The sequence below is a fragment of the Podarcis muralis genome, chromosome 11 (genome assembly GCF_964188315.1).
Source record: "Podarcis muralis chromosome 11, rPodMur119.hap1.1, whole genome shotgun sequence".
In the NCBI taxonomy this organism is placed as follows: domain Eukaryota; kingdom Metazoa; phylum Chordata; class Lepidosauria; order Squamata; family Lacertidae; genus Podarcis; species Podarcis muralis.
Window position 1 is genome coordinate 52,205,653 of NC_135665.1, and position 15,079 is coordinate 52,220,731.

Sequence of the window (15,079 nt, forward strand, 5' to 3'; positions counted from 1 at the left end):
AATATTGGACGGCATGGCCTCGCATGCAGTGAAAATGTTTGTTTTTAATCTTTGTACACAGCAGGTGAAAATACAGATATGATTGATTCATTAAACTGTGAAGCCTCTATGATGCTTAGACCTGGGTTTACATATAATCCTAAGGTAAATGGTTAACTGGATCATCCAGACCTGACCCAGGGGCTTAATAAAGGTTTATTCACCATGAACAAGCCACACCCTTAAGGTTTGTTGTTAGTTGATAAAGCTTGGTTAATGTTAATCATTGGCTAGCATTACAGTGGTACCTCGGGTTAAGAACTTAATTCGTTCTGGAGGTCCGTTCTTAACCTGAAGCTGTACTTAACCTGAGGTACCACTTTAGGTAATGGGGCCTCCCACTGCTGCCGCGCCACCGGAGCACAATTTCTGTTCTCATCCTGAAGCAAGGTTCTTAACTCAAGGTACTATTTCTGGGTTAGCGGAGTCTGTAACCTGAAGTGTCTGTAACCTGAGGTACCACTGTACGTGCATACCTGGCCCTCAACTCCCTCCTTCCCTTGGTGACTGCTTTGCGTGGAAGGAACTCTCAACTGTGTGTTTTCATTGTTGTTCTAGCGGCCCATATTGGTGTTGGCATAAGTGGACAAGAAGGGATGCAAGCGGTCATGTCCAGCGACTACTCTTTTGGCCAGTTCAGATTCCTCCAAAGGTTGTTGCTTGTTCACGGCCGATGGTCGTACATAAGGATGTGCAAGTTCCTTCGGTACTTCTTCTACAAAAACTTTGCATTTACGTTAGTCCACTTTTGGTACTCCTTCTTCAATGGCTATTCTGCCCAGGTAAGAGAGAGAAGCGGGGGCGGGGTGGGGGGCTCATAAATGTCCAAGTTAGCTCATAATCTAAGAGGCAGGAACATCAGTACCAAATAATATTCATGAAGTTTTACTCCAAAGTGAATTTTCTAGAATTGTGCTGAAGATTTAAGTGCTGTTCCAGTCAAAACAGTTCCTGGTGACCTAATTTATTGCCAAAACAAAATAAAAAATTCCTTCCAGTAGCACCTTTGTTGTTGTTGTTTAGTCGTGTCCGACTCTTCGTGACCCCATGGACCAGAGCACGCCAGGCACTCCTGTCTTCCACGGCCTCCTGCAGTTTGGTCAGACTCATGCTGGTAGCTTCGAGAACACTGTCCAACCATCTCGTCTTCTGTCGTCCCCCTTCTCCTTGGGCCCTCCATCTTTCCCAACATCACGGTCTTTTCCAGGGAGTCTTCTCTTCTCATGAGGTGGCCAAAGCATTGGAGCCTCAGCTTCAGGATCTGTCCTTTCAGTGAGCACTCAGGGCTGATTTCCTTCAGAATGGATAGGTTTGATCTTCTTGCAGTCCATGGGACTCTCAAGAGTCTCCTCCAGCACCATAATTCAAAAGCATCAATTCTTTGGCGATCAGCCTTCTTTATGGTCCAGCTCTCACTTCCATACATCACTACTGGGAATACCATAGCTTTAACTATACGGACCTTTGTTGGCAAGGTGATGTCTCTGCTTGAAAGCTCATACCAATTACAAACTTAGTTGGTCTCTAAAGTGCTACTGGAAGGAATTTTTTTATTTTGTTTCAACTACGGCAGACCAACACGGCTACCTACCTGTAACTAATTTATTGTGTTATGAAGAGAGCCTACAATTGGAACTGAACTGCTGTGTAACTTTTCAACAACTGAGAACTGCAAGAGAAAAATAAGATGTGCAGTTAATTCTGTTTGTGGATGCCTGTTCTTTAAATTCTAGTTACAATCTCTTGACTGACACACTCTCTTTTTACCATACATGCATGGGAGATAGAAAAAATGATGTAACTGAATTATTATTATATTGTTTATTGCAGACAGCTTATGAAGATTGGTTTATCACTCTCTACAACGTATTATATTCCAGCCTGCCAGTTCTCCTTGTTGGGTTGCTTGACCAGGTATGCCAACAAAGTCAGAATTTATTTCTTTTAAAAGCAGTTCAGACTTTTGGATGCCATGGAAACAGTTGACCTGAATCCTCTGTGTTAGTGACCTCCATCCTGCTCAAAACCACTTACCCATGGTTGGCTCTATTGGTATACTGTAAAACTAGGAGCACAAATCCTGTAGCTACCTCCCACACCAAGGCCACACCTTCAGACCTGCTGATTCTATCATAGGAAAAACCCATGTGACTCTAGGTGAGATTGGGTGTTCAGTGAATGGACTCTTGTATAACCAGCCTCCAGATTCCTCTTCCTCTTTGAGTGAGGTTTTTGCTGGCATTCATCAGTCTTGAGAGACAATGGAGTGTGCCTCTGGGGGTGAGGAAAAACCCTGCAAAAATGCCTGTGTTTCAAGACTTATCGGGGAGCTATATAAAAGCCCTGTGCCTGTAAAGTCTTAGTGTCTTACGTTAGGCACCAGGTTGCTTCTGAGCAACCTTGGAGCTCCCATCATATATTACATGCTGAGAAGGCTGCAGAAGCAGAACCATACTGCTGACATCCCCCTTAGTGCTGAGCATGCCACTGGGCCCACCTTCTAGACATCCCTGCATTGGTGTGGATGTCCGCACTGAGGAAGCGTTTGCATAAGCAGCATAAGGGAAGACCTGGGCATTTTCTGGTTCCATAGTGCAGGTATATGCAGAGCTTTTGTTGAGCAGTATGGAAATAAGGGTGTAACCTTCCACTGGTCAAAGCAGAAACATAAGTCCTTATTTATATTGAAATGCCTGCAAATATTGACCCAGTTTGCTTAGCAGGTTCTCAGAGATAAGATTGTGGCTGCTTTGCTCTTCCTCCTCCAATCCTGCTGCTGTTGTGATTGGGCTTATGATTGGGTCAGCAAACTTTTTCAGCAGGGGGCCAGTCCACTGTCCCTCAGACCTTGTGGGGGGCCGGACTATTTTTTTTGGGGGGGGAAATGAACGAATTCCCAAGCCCCACAAATAACCCAGAGATGCATTTTAAATAAAAGGACACATTCTAATGTAAAAACACGCTGATTCCCAGACCGTCCACAGGCCGGATTTAGAAGGCGTTTGGGCCTGATCTGGCCCCCAGGCCTTAGTTTGCCTACCTATGGTTTAGTGTGTCATCTGAACCAGGGATGGTGGTTTGTCGTGTCCCAGACAAGCCAAAGCTGTAACAAAGGCTTGTTCTTGGGTTTCAGCTTGTGGTTTGTCCAGAGGAGACAAATCATGAGCATCGGGTGAGATGAAACACTAAGCCAAATCATGGTTTTGCTCATGTACTGCAGGACCAGAGGAGAAGCAAAGAGGCCACAATTGCCTCTCTGGGAGCTCACATGCTCACATGTTCATAGTGTTACATGCAAACTGGGCCATTTTTTACTGGGGACCAATTTTTCTCACTGTTTCTGTAATTGAGATATGGCTACCTTTCTGTTTTGGAATTGAATGTTTCTGATTAATATTACAGAGTAGTTGTGGGTGGGGTGCATATTTTATAGTTACCTTTCAAGATGAAAAAAAATTGCTGTAGTAATAAAATTGCAATTATTTCTTTAAGGACGTGAGTGACAAGCTGAGCATACGTTTTCCTGCCTTGTACGTATCGGGACAGAGAGATTTGCTTTTCAACTACAGGAAGTTCTTTGTAAGCCTCCTGCACGGTGCTCTATCATCACTGGTTATTTTCTTCATACCGTACGGTGCTTACCTACAAACCATGGGGCAAGATGGAGAAGCGCCCTCGGATTACCAGTCCTTCGCTGTCACAGCGGCGTCCTCTCTCATAATCGCAGTCAATTTTCAGGCAAGTAGATAAATCTCATATAGCTCCTCTGTCTGCTGTACACAAAGCACATCAGTGAAATGGGCAGCTTGGTAATCAGACTCTGATGCTGTGAACACAGAGATTTGTGGCCAGACATTGTGTGTGCGGGTGGGAGACTGAGAAACTGAACGACCTTTTCTCAGTCCTGCAGGCCTGGAGAAGTTTTATATGATATGAGAACAGGTGTGAGGATGGCTGAGAGAGGGACCCTGTCTGCACTATACATTTAAAGCAGTATTATACCACTTTAAACTGTCCTGGCTTATCCCTGTCCCCACACCAAGAATCTTGGGAACTGTAGCTTGTTGAGAGCTGTTAGGACAGTGGTGTCCAAACTTCTTTCAAAGAGGGCCAGATTTGATGAAATGAAAGCCGTGAAGACTGATCAAAGGGCCACAGGGGCTGGATTAAACCGACTAGTGGGCTGAATTAGACCCCCAAAACGGCCTTTGGACATGCCTGTGTTAGGAGAACTCTATTCCCTTGGCAGAGCTACAATTCCCAGAGTGGTTTAAGAATCAATCCCTCTTCACAGTTGTCACTCTGGGAACTGTAGCGCTGTGAAGGGAATAGGAATCTGACAATTCTCAGCAGCCTCAATAAACTATAGTTCTTTGAGAGAAGCCCATGACTCTTTCAGGTGGCACGATGCTGCTTTAAATGTATGGTGCAGATGGAGCCCAGAGTGTTGCTATGGCTCTGTCTTGTAGCAACTCTGCCCTTCATCTATCCCTCACATCTGTGCATCTTAACCACTGGAACTCTTGCAAGAGGAGCAGCAAACCTGCATGGCCCCTATCACCAGAAGCAGCATCTGGCAAGAGTGCAAGTGTGCCAAGCGATTTGGGCTTTTAGCAGTTGTTCCTTATTTTTCTTACAATCCTGCCCTTCCTCTCATGAGAAACCAGGACACAGCTTTTACAGCAGTCATAAAAACCCAAAGTAAATTAACCCACAACATAAGTAAGTTATGCAGGTCAAAGCTGATTCCACAGTGTTCCAAAGGCCTACAGGAAGGAGGAGGTTTTTAGCTGATACTCCTATGTGCAAACAATGCGTGGACGATAGCCAGATTTTTGTAAGGAGGGAGTTTCATGATAACTCTTTCATGCTGTCTTCTGAGCACAAGCAACTCTTGCTTCTCTTTGAAGAAAACCCAGAAATATTTAAAGCAGGAGAGGCGAAATGTTGGCTGTGGGAAATGGTATGAGGGAAAGGAAATGAGAGAGAGAGAGAGAGAGAGAGAGAGAGAGAGAGAGAGAGAGAAATTGCTCTTGCAGTAGACCAGGAGGGCTGAGGGATGACTCCCTGCTCTGTCAACTTAAGCATGCAGTTCCTCAGAAAGTCAACCTGAAGAACAGTTTGGGCATAGCTGGGAGAAAGTAGCAAATGGAGATACCGGTCTCCTTTGTCCTCCCCTCTCTTGTGTTCATCTTGTCCATTGGAGAACTTTCTTCAAGGTTTTGCAGAATCTATTGACACCTCCCACCTGCACTGTGATCTTCCCTCTTTCTAACTTCCACATGTCTGTCTGTTTGCTTCTAGATGGGGCTGGATACATCTTACTGGACGTTTGTGAATGCTTTCTCAATATTTGGGAGTATTGCACTTTACTTCGGAATTATGTTTGATCTACACAGTGCTGGGATCCATGTCCTTTTTCCTGCTGCTTTTCAGTTTACAGGTCAGTACTTAACTAAGTCACCATAGCTGCAGCCACATTAGTGACTACAAATGCCATGTGACGCACCCCAAAGAGTCTTCACTATCCTGGTGTGCCTTCCATGATGTCGTTGGGACTAAAAATCCCATCATCCCCAGTCATGCTGGCTGGAGCTGAAGTTCAACAGCATTTGGCAAAGGCGATCTTAAAAGAGAAACAAGAGTTTAATTAAAGTTTGGGCCTGGTAAGGAGGGGGCTCCATTTTATTCAATTTCATTGAATTTTATGTACGGCTGAAGCTGTTGAAGTCCAGAAAACTGACAACGTATCACAGGCATATTTGAGGCCATGGTTGGTTGGGAACCAAACCAATGTACACTAGCAATTTTTAATGGGGCTGTTGCTAATAACCACTAATCTTCAAATTTGAGTTCGCATTGGGACATCAAATTTCTGTATCTGTATCTGGTTTCTAATCTGATTCATTGTTTGCATTCATTTAAATCATAATAAAAGCATCACCATCTTATTATTTTTATTCAAATTTGTATACTGCCCTTAACCTGTAGATCACAGGGCGGTTCACAACATAAAAGTAGAAGATAAAAAACACAAAATACAGAATAAAAGCAAGAACGAAAACAAACCAATAACCCCCTCCCTCCCTGCCTTTTCCGCTGCCACCTTTCCACAAAAGAAGTCATCCTCAAAGTGGCTTACAACAAAGAGATCAGGAACGCATCTCTAAATCGGTCATTGCAGGAACAATGCCGTAATAACATAACGAAACAGCAAGCAATAGTGCATGTAAGAACATAGAACAAAACCACAACATTTCAGCACCCTGATTATATTAGCAAGATTGCAATTGACACAGTGTCACATCATGCTGGTAGGTACACCTGCTGGAGACTTAGAAGTGCTGCTGCAAGTCAGACTAGATCATGTTGGACAAGGGAGACCAATTTGGGTCTCCAGCTGCTTTTGGACTACAATTCCCATCATCCCTGAACCACTGGTCCTGCTAGCTAGGGATCATGAGGTAGACCAATGGTTTTGCTCAACACAAGGTGGCTTCATATATTATATATACACACACACCACTTCAGCCTTCACCAACCTGGTGCCCTCCTGATGCTTTGGACTACAACTCCCATCAGCCCTGTGCTGCCTGGAGGGTTGCAGCAAAGAGCCATAGTATTTGGGCCCCAAGAGGCCATGTGAGAAATGCTCTGCAAGTTACTTCTCAAAACATAAATCCATCACCAAAGCCTTTAAAAAAAAAAAAAGCCAGTAATTCTTACGGTAATAACATTGCTAGCATTTTTGCGTGATACTATTAGCATGAAGGGGGAGCACCACAGCCATAGCTATGTGTACATTATTCTTTCCTCTCTTTTTCCTCCTACAGGCACTGCTCCAAACGCTCTCCGGCAACCATATCTCTGGTTGACAATAATCCTATCCGTTGCACTTTGCTTGCTGCCGGTGGTCGCTCTCCGTTTCTTGAGCATGACCATTTGGCCTTCGGAAAGCGAGAAGGTACGTATGAGAAATGTAGAGGGCGTTAACAGGGCGAGAAGTGCTGGGCTCAACGAGCCCACTGGTCCATCTCAATGCAAAGTAGCACCTTAGGGTTCCCAGCATATTCCAGGAGTCCACAGGACTTCACTTAACCTTCTGTCCCTAGCAAGCGAGTCCGTTTCCCTGCTTCCTCGTTAACCTTCCGTGCAACTTTCCCCTTTAAAAGGTCCAGAAGAATCGCAAGAAGTTCAAGGCCGAAGAGGAAAAGTGGAAGCGGAGGCAAAGCGTCTTCCGCCGCGGGATCTCGGGCCGCCGTTCTGCTTATGCCTTCTCCCACCAGCGGGGTTACGCTGACCTCATAGCTTCCGGGCGGATCATTCGTAAAAGGAGAGCTTCGTTAACCGCAGTCCTTGGCAACAATTTAGCAGAAGTCAGGCAAGCTGAAGAAGCCAGCTGATGATTTTCTGTGTCCTACAGGAAGTGGATCCCCCCCCCACCCTTTGAAAAACAATTGCACAAAGTTTTTATTTTTTTATGAAAAACTCAGGATTCTTTTTTCTTTTCTGGGGGAAAAAAATTCAAGATTATGAAGACAGCTTGATTTCCTCCTCAAGCTACTTCGTTTGAGATAACTGAAGAACTGAGCAGTGTTTTCAGATCTTGATCCTTGTATATTTTGTTTCATGTGAAATTGAAGGATATAAATCTATGGGTTTAAAGACCAACAATTGCAACGGTTGTTCTTTTAAAATGATACTTAGAACTTCATAGTTCTTTTTTTAAAATGCAATCATGAAATACAGTTTCAACTGATGTTTTGTGCCTCAACACCAAAGACGGACTTAGCTGAGAAGCAAAACGGTTCTGTTTGCCACTTCATTCCACTAACTCAGCTATGATTATTATTTTTAGCTAACCAAAGATGTCCTCTTTTTCTTTTAAGACAAGAGAGGTGCAGTTTTACTTTGCAAGCATTCGGAACCATTATTCACCGATCCATGGGGTATTGTGGTCCAAGGCAGCATGCTTTTAATAATTTTCAGGGATTTGGGTGGGTTCAGTATATGCAAAGCATATTAACCAGGTTAGCCTCTTAATCTGGCATTGGGGATAGGGAGTCTGTGGCTGCGTGCATGTTGTTGAGACTCCAGCTCCCATCAGCCGCAGCCACAATGGCCAATAGTCAGGGGTGATGGGAGTTGTAGTTCATCAGCATCTGGGAAGTACAAGTTCCCTATCTCTGTTCTAGGTCTGGTCCAGGAGGCATAGCTAGTTTGCAACATTCACTCAATCAGGGCTTTCTTGGGGGATACTCTACTGAAATGACCACCAATTGTTCACCAGCAGGACTTGGTGAATTGAATCTCTTTTCTGGTATATTGTTTTATACCACTGCCTTTCCTCTTTTTAAAAGTCTCTGTGTTCTTTGTATCATGTTTTGCGAAAAAAGGGAAGAGATATCAAACCAGTGAAGGGTGTATCATTGGCATACTTCCTTGATTTTCTACCTGTTTAACCTTTATGCAAGGTAGACGTCAACGATTCTCACATTATGGGAACTGTTTCCATGTAGAACCGGTGTGAGGAACTTTTGGCCCTCCAGATGTTGCTGAACTACAACTCCCATCATCCTTAGCCATTGATTTTTGCTGGGTGTGGTGGGAATTGTAGTTCCCCACACCTGATGTAGAACATGTGGACACCATTGTACTTAAAAGGCACATGTGTTGTCTATTTTACTACACATGTATATGTGGCTAAAACCAGGCGTGCATGGGTTCTTCACACATGATAATGTGCACGCTTAAGTGAGACCCATGTTACCAAGTCATGGGTGAAACAGACTAAACTGAATAAAATGTTTTTTGTTCACTGGGTGATGGTTCAAAGCACAAACTGGAACAAGAGAATTTATCACATCAAGGAGGACTCCTTTTCACTATGTTTTAATAGTAATTTTTTTTTTTTTGAGATTTTTAGTGTACAGATCTTCAGGGTTTTTTTTGTGTTGGGACATATAAATGGTTTACATTTCAAAAATTTCAGCATACACCAATGTGTCTTGTTAAATATTCACTATATAGTTCCACTTTTTTTTTTTGCAAACCATGCAGCCCGGTGTCTAAAATCGTCCTTTAGGAGCATGGAATTCATACATTTCTTCATTATTATTGTTATTTAATGTGCAAAGGTTTACAGCTTTTTCTTTTTAGTAGGTGGGAGAAGATTGAAGACTTGTTTCCTAGATTGATTTCTCTCCATCCAAAGATGAGGAGGTGACGAGCCACACGTTTCAAGCTCCTAATCTGGGTGCAATATTAATTTTAATGTGCTGGTTGAGATAGATATGCCATACACTTGTATCCAAACCATAAACTGTAAATATTTTTATTTGCTTAAAGATAATGTACATATTTAACAGGCCTTAATTTTTAATGCTTTTGACTGAAGTGAAAGAAGTGTTTTCACTGGTCCAAAATATTTTTATTAAACTATACTTCAAATACATATTTGTATATTCATATAGTGTTCAGTGACTTTCGTGAGAGTGCAACCGCTACTTTATTTGCTATGTTTATGTTCCCCCTTTCCATCAAGTAACTCAAGAGTAGCATACACAGTTTTCCCAATCTGTCAGGAACAGGCAGAAGTCCAAAGGAGGCAGGGGGCAGGAGGACAAACCAAGAGAAGGGGATTCTGTGAGGCAGGGAAAAGAGGAAGAGTCTGGGCAGTCAGATGGAAGAAGTTGTTGCAGGAAGGCACAGAGGTAAAGAGAAAGCCCCAGAGAGTGCCAGTGTCATGTACTGATTGGATGAAGAGAGGAACCAGCTGGGGAATCCCCAAGGGAAGCAGGCTCAGAACCTGAGGAGTGGTGGTGGGACGACGATGGGGGTCAAAGGGAGAAAAGACTGGGAGGAGGTGTTGGAAGCTGAAGAGGTAACTGTCGGAGCCTCCGTACGAACGAGCTGTAATGGCTACTCCTCCGGCCGTATCTTCGTAACCCCATCCAGGCTCTCCTCCGACGATGATTAACGACCTAAGCCTTTGAATGAGGCTTCAGGCACGCTCTCCATTCAGAGTACTCAGACAGCAGCAGCAGGAGCCAGAAATATGTGCTACGTTGCTACTTTATTTCTAATTACGCAAGACAGAAAAGAATATGCGTCTGCTCTCTGTGACAGACAGAAAACAACAGAAGAAACAGGAAACCAGTAACTTCAACATCCGTCTCCCGTCTCACTTCCAATAGTCTGAAATGTCTACAGAGTCTTGTGACTCCAAGAACTGCACAGTGGCATAACAGAAACCTAACAGTAACAGGGCTTGGTGAGCTGGGAGAGTCTGTGGCAGAGAGAAGTGGAGAAGCAGAAGAGAAGGGAGGTCAAGAGGCAGAGATGGGTCAGGCTTATGAAGAGCGCAGGTGTGCTGTAACAAGCTCCCCTCCCTGCTGTTCTCCCAGAACCAGGAGAGGCATGAATCGGAAGGAGCAAAGGCAGACACGCAGGCGCAATCTCAGATTGCTTGGGGGTGGGGAAACCCAGGAAAGGCAGAGACATAGCTGACCGTGGGGAGTTGGGGATGTTTATTCTTAGCAACTGCATCATGGGGGACCTGCCAGAGATGAGTTGCTGTGCTCATTAGGCCTAACACTCCTGTATAGATCCTCTTTTGCTAATAAAGAGTTAACTTGGATTCACTCAGGTGATTTTCTGCCACTGGCTCTTGTCAAAGGGCTTAAAGAGATAGGAGCAGCTAGAGATGCTGCGCAGGAGGAGTTTCCAGTCACTTCATACACCACCTTTTGCGATTCCAATTTGTATACTCTCTGCAGGGTCCAGCAGTGCAGCAGTAAAACTGCTACCATATTTGCAAAGCTAAGCAGAGGACGGTATGGTTTCAAACTGGATGGGGGACTGTGCGTTTGGGATTCCTGCATTGTAGGGGGTTGAACTATAGATGACCCTCGGGGTCCTTCCAACTCCACAATTATATGATTCTTTGAGAACACTTGGGCTGGATCTATACAGATTTAAAAAACAAAAACGCCACAGAAGAACACGTTATAAAAGCTCTTAAAGGAAAATCCCATTGGTGATGGATCACTGCTCTACAGCGCCATCTGGTGTCAAATGTTTATAAGGCAGGTATAATGATATACAGTGGTACCTTTGGTTGCGAATGGGATCCATTCCGGAGGCCCGTTCGCAACATGAAAATAGCACAATCCGCAGCAGCGCGTCTGCACACGCACAGGTTGCAATTCACCGCTTCTGCGCATGATGTCATTTTGCCCCTCTGCGCATGTGGCGAAACCCAGAAGTAACCCTTTCTGGTACTTCCGAGTCGCCACGGGATGTAACAAGAGGTATGACTATAACTGAAGAGTCTCACTTTCCTTGCTCTAGCTCAAAAATCTGCTGAAAGTGAAGTCTGACGTTTCACCACTAGAGGTCTCCTCACAGACCTGACTTTAGATAGCTAGAATATACAGTGGTACCTCAGGTTAAGTACTTAATTCATTCCGGAGGTCCGTTCTTAACCTGAAACTGTTCTTAACCTGAAGCACCACTTTAGCTAATGGGGCCTCCTGCTGCTGCCGCGCTGCCGGAGCATGATTTCTGTTCTCATCCTGAAGCAAAGTTCTTAACCCGAGGTACTATTTTTGGGTTAGCGGAGACTGTAACCTGAAGTGTATGTAACCTGAAGCATATGTAAACCAAGGTACCACTGTATATCTTTTAAACAGCAAGCGAAAACATTCCTCTTCAACCAGGCTTTTGGCATATTATACTTTTTTAAAACTTTGCTGCTTTAAATGTACATTCTGCAGATGACCTCCTTTGCAATTGCTTTACTTTGAAATCCCTTGGGTCTTCTGCTGTTTTTGGACTACAACTTCCACCATCCCTAGCTAGCAAGACCAGTGGTCAGGAATGATGGGAATTGTAGTCCAAAAGCAGCTGAAGACCCAAAAGTTGGGAAACACCAGTGCTGGATTTATGTATAAGCCAAACAAGCTATAGCTTAGGGCCCCACCCTCTTGGGCCCCCCAAAAAAAGTTAAAGGGAAAAAAACCTGGATGTACATTTCCAAATATAAGATAAAAAAATAAAAAATAAAACCTACATACAGCAACAGTGTTTCGTGTTGTGTAGGCTCCTATGATGTAAGTAATGGGCCCCGCTTGCTGGCCTTCTCCCTAAAATATCACTGCTTTGCTCATTTCTATATATAGGGTGCCTACATTCTGTACTGGTTGCATGGCAACATGTGCAAATGGCTTTAGATCAGGTTTCCTCAACCTTGGCCCTCCAGATTTTTTGGCCTACAATTCCCATGATCCCTAGCTAGCAGGACCAGTGATGATGGGAACTGTAGTCTCAAAACATCTGGAGGGCCGAGGTTGAGGACGCCTGCTTTAGATACCTATTACACCCATAAATTACCATACAGTGGATGCTTGGATTGCGAACGTGATCCGTGCGGGAGGCACGTTCACAACCTGCAGTGTTCGCAACCCGCAGCACTGTGTCTGCGCACACACGGGTCGCGATTCACCGATTCTGCGCAACCCGAAAACGCATAACCTGAAGCGTCTGTAACCTGAGGTATGACAGTATAGTATATACAGTGGTACCTCGGGTTAAGTACTTAATTCGTTCTGGAGGTCCGTTCTTAACCTGAAACTGTTCTTAACCTGAAGCACCACTTTAGCTAATGGGGCCTCCCACTGCCATGCGATTTCTGTTCTCATCCTGAAGCAAAGTTCTTAAGCCGAGGTACTATTTCTGGGTTAACGGAATCTGTAACCTGAAGTGTATGTAACCTGAAGCGTCTGTAACCCCAGGTACCACTGTACTGTACTGAACACAAAAAACAGCAACAATTTGTTGTTGACAAAGGACAGCTGGACCTATAAAGGGCCCCATTACCTTCAGTAGCTTAGGGGCTCGTCAAACCTAAACCCGGCCCTGAGAAACACTGTTTTAATATAACAGTTTAGCTTCCTGCTTTGAACCTATACTTTGACTTTCTTCAGCGACGTTTCACTTCGGATTTAACTGACGCAAACCGTTTCGAATCTCCCCCCCCCGCCCCCTTGAAATTATAAAGCGGTAATTATTATTATTATTATTATTATTATTATTATTATTATTATTATTTTATTATTATTATTAATCATCATCATCATCATCATCATCATCATCATCTACGCATCCTGCTCCTGACGCCGCCGGCCCTCCCCAACGAGGCGGAAGCGGCGCGCAATGGGTGGCGACGCCGGGGAGCAGCGCAAAGCGTAGCGGCAGCTCCTGGTGCGGCAGCCGGCCTCGCTTTGCGGCAAGGGCGGGCTTGTGGGCGGGCAGGCCTGATGCAATCTCCCGGCCGGGAAGCGCAATCCCCTTCTTGAAAAGGAAAGGGAAAGAGGCGGCTGCCACCTGTCTGGTTCGAGGGGCGCGCGGCGCTTTACGCAGGAGCAGCGATGTCTTTGGAGATCCTCAAGCAGACGGGCGCGCTGGCCCTGGGTGAGTTTTGTGTGTGGGGGTGTGGTTTTTTTTTTGGCAAAGAGAGCCCGGCAGAGAAGCCTTCAGAAAAAAAGGCCCTGGGATCTGGCAAGGGCAGGCGGAGATCCTGGCTCGTTCATAAGCAATAAGAATAATAATAGAAATTATTCACGTTGGGTGAGATGGTGCAGCTGCAAAAAGGGCCCAGGAACAAAAGAAGCGCGTCCTCCTCCTCCTTTTGCCATTGTAGCAACTGCAGCCCTGGCCTCGGATGAATGAGGGGCCCGCCATCTCCACGCGTCGGAACCAGATTTCAAGGCCCGGAGGCGTTTGGCTGCGCGCTCCGTGCGCCCTAGACCTTTCCTTCCCCATCGCAGCTGTTTAAAAAAAGATCAGCTAGCGGCTGGTGTTAAAGGATTTAAATGGGCACTTATAGACCCGCCCTTCTCCCCCTGCTTTCCTTGGGAAGAGGCGCTGCACGCGATTGTATAGGTTTGCTGGTGCCTCGGGGCAGGGGACCTTTTCTTGTAGTCACCTATTTCCCCTGCCTGCGCTATAGCCACGTCCACTTCTACCCCTTGCAACGCAGGCAATCGGTGCAAGGGAGGATGGGCTTCTCATGCCGCTCTTCTGTCTCCTTCCAGCCAGCCTCTTGTCGGGAAAAGCGGCTTGTAGCAATGAGTTGAAGAAATTCAGCTTACCAGAGTCATCCTGGGGGGTTGGAAAGTCGGGGTTGAACTTGCCAGACATGTTCTGGCGCTTGGAAACGGGTCTCCTCCTTTATTACTCATGTTGGGTGAGCTGTGCCAAGCGACGTCCAGGCACAAGGAATAGCTGTATTAGCAGGCGTGGGATGGGGGGTGGGAAGGTATTAAATATCAGATATTTAAGAGGAAGGACCCTCACCATCCCCCAAAAGAGCCTAATAAGGACTCGGTGTGCAAATGGATTGTTACTGGGGTGAACGGTGGACAACTGGGAAGGAGGACAATTGTGCTGGGTGGATTTCATTTAATTCAAATCGATTTAAATCACTAGTCAGTAAGACTTGATTTAAATCTTTCTTTTTTTTACAGAAAAACTTATTCTTGTTGGTATAATCTTAATATTTACAACCAGAGGAAGGTTTCATTTTTGGAATTATAAATTTCAGAGTAGTTTTTACAGTTACATCAAAAATTACTGATTTGGTTATACAGTGGTACCTCGGGTTACATATGCTTCAGGTTACAGACTCCGCTAACCCAGAAATAGTGCCTCAGGTTAAGAACTTTGCTTCAGGATGAGAACAGAAATCGTGCTCCGGCGGCAGTAGGAGGAGGCCCCATTAGCTAAAGTGGTGCTTCAGGTTAAGAACAGTTTCAGGTTAAGAACAGACCTCCGGAACGAATTAAGTACTTAACCCGAGGTACCACTGTACTATTAGAAATACATAGACAGATAATTATGAAATTCTTGTGAGGTTTAGTAAGTTAACTTTATATTTGGACAACTTCTTCTGCTGTACTTTGTTGGAAGGAGAGAAATAATCATTTCCTTAATAACAATTTAAACAATTTTATTTAACTAAAGCAATAACCTTATAGCA

General features: G+C 44.7%; 2 protein-coding genes across 4 annotated transcripts in view; both read left to right on the forward strand.

Moving 5' to 3' along the window:
* ATP8B1 (ATPase phospholipid transporting 8B1) overlaps positions 1-9,493 on the forward strand; it is a 70,517-nt gene extending 61,024 nt beyond the window's left edge. For all 3 annotated transcript variants that reach the window (XM_077936457.1, XM_077936456.1, XM_077936458.1), the window contains exons 23-28: positions 598-821; positions 1,870-1,953; positions 3,532-3,777; positions 5,344-5,482; positions 6,873-7,003; positions 7,212-9,493. In XM_077936457.1, the coding sequence (XP_077792583.1) occupies positions 598-821; positions 1,870-1,953; positions 3,532-3,777; positions 5,344-5,482; positions 6,873-7,003; positions 7,212-7,442 (1,055 nt within the window). In that variant the 3' untranslated portion in view covers positions 7,443-9,493. The remainder of the gene's footprint in view (positions 1-597; positions 822-1,869; positions 1,954-3,531; positions 3,778-5,343; positions 5,483-6,872; positions 7,004-7,211) is intronic.
* Positions 9,494-13,327: 3,834 nt separating this feature from the next.
* The window catches only part of NARS1 (asparaginyl-tRNA synthetase 1), a 29,355-nt gene continuing 27,603 nt past the window's right edge, over positions 13,328-15,079 (forward strand). The window contains exon 1 of the mRNA XM_028748521.2: positions 13,328-13,512. Coding sequence (XP_028604354.1) covers positions 13,470-13,512 — 43 coding nt within the window. The 5' untranslated portion in view covers positions 13,328-13,469. The remainder of the gene's footprint in view (positions 13,513-15,079) is intronic.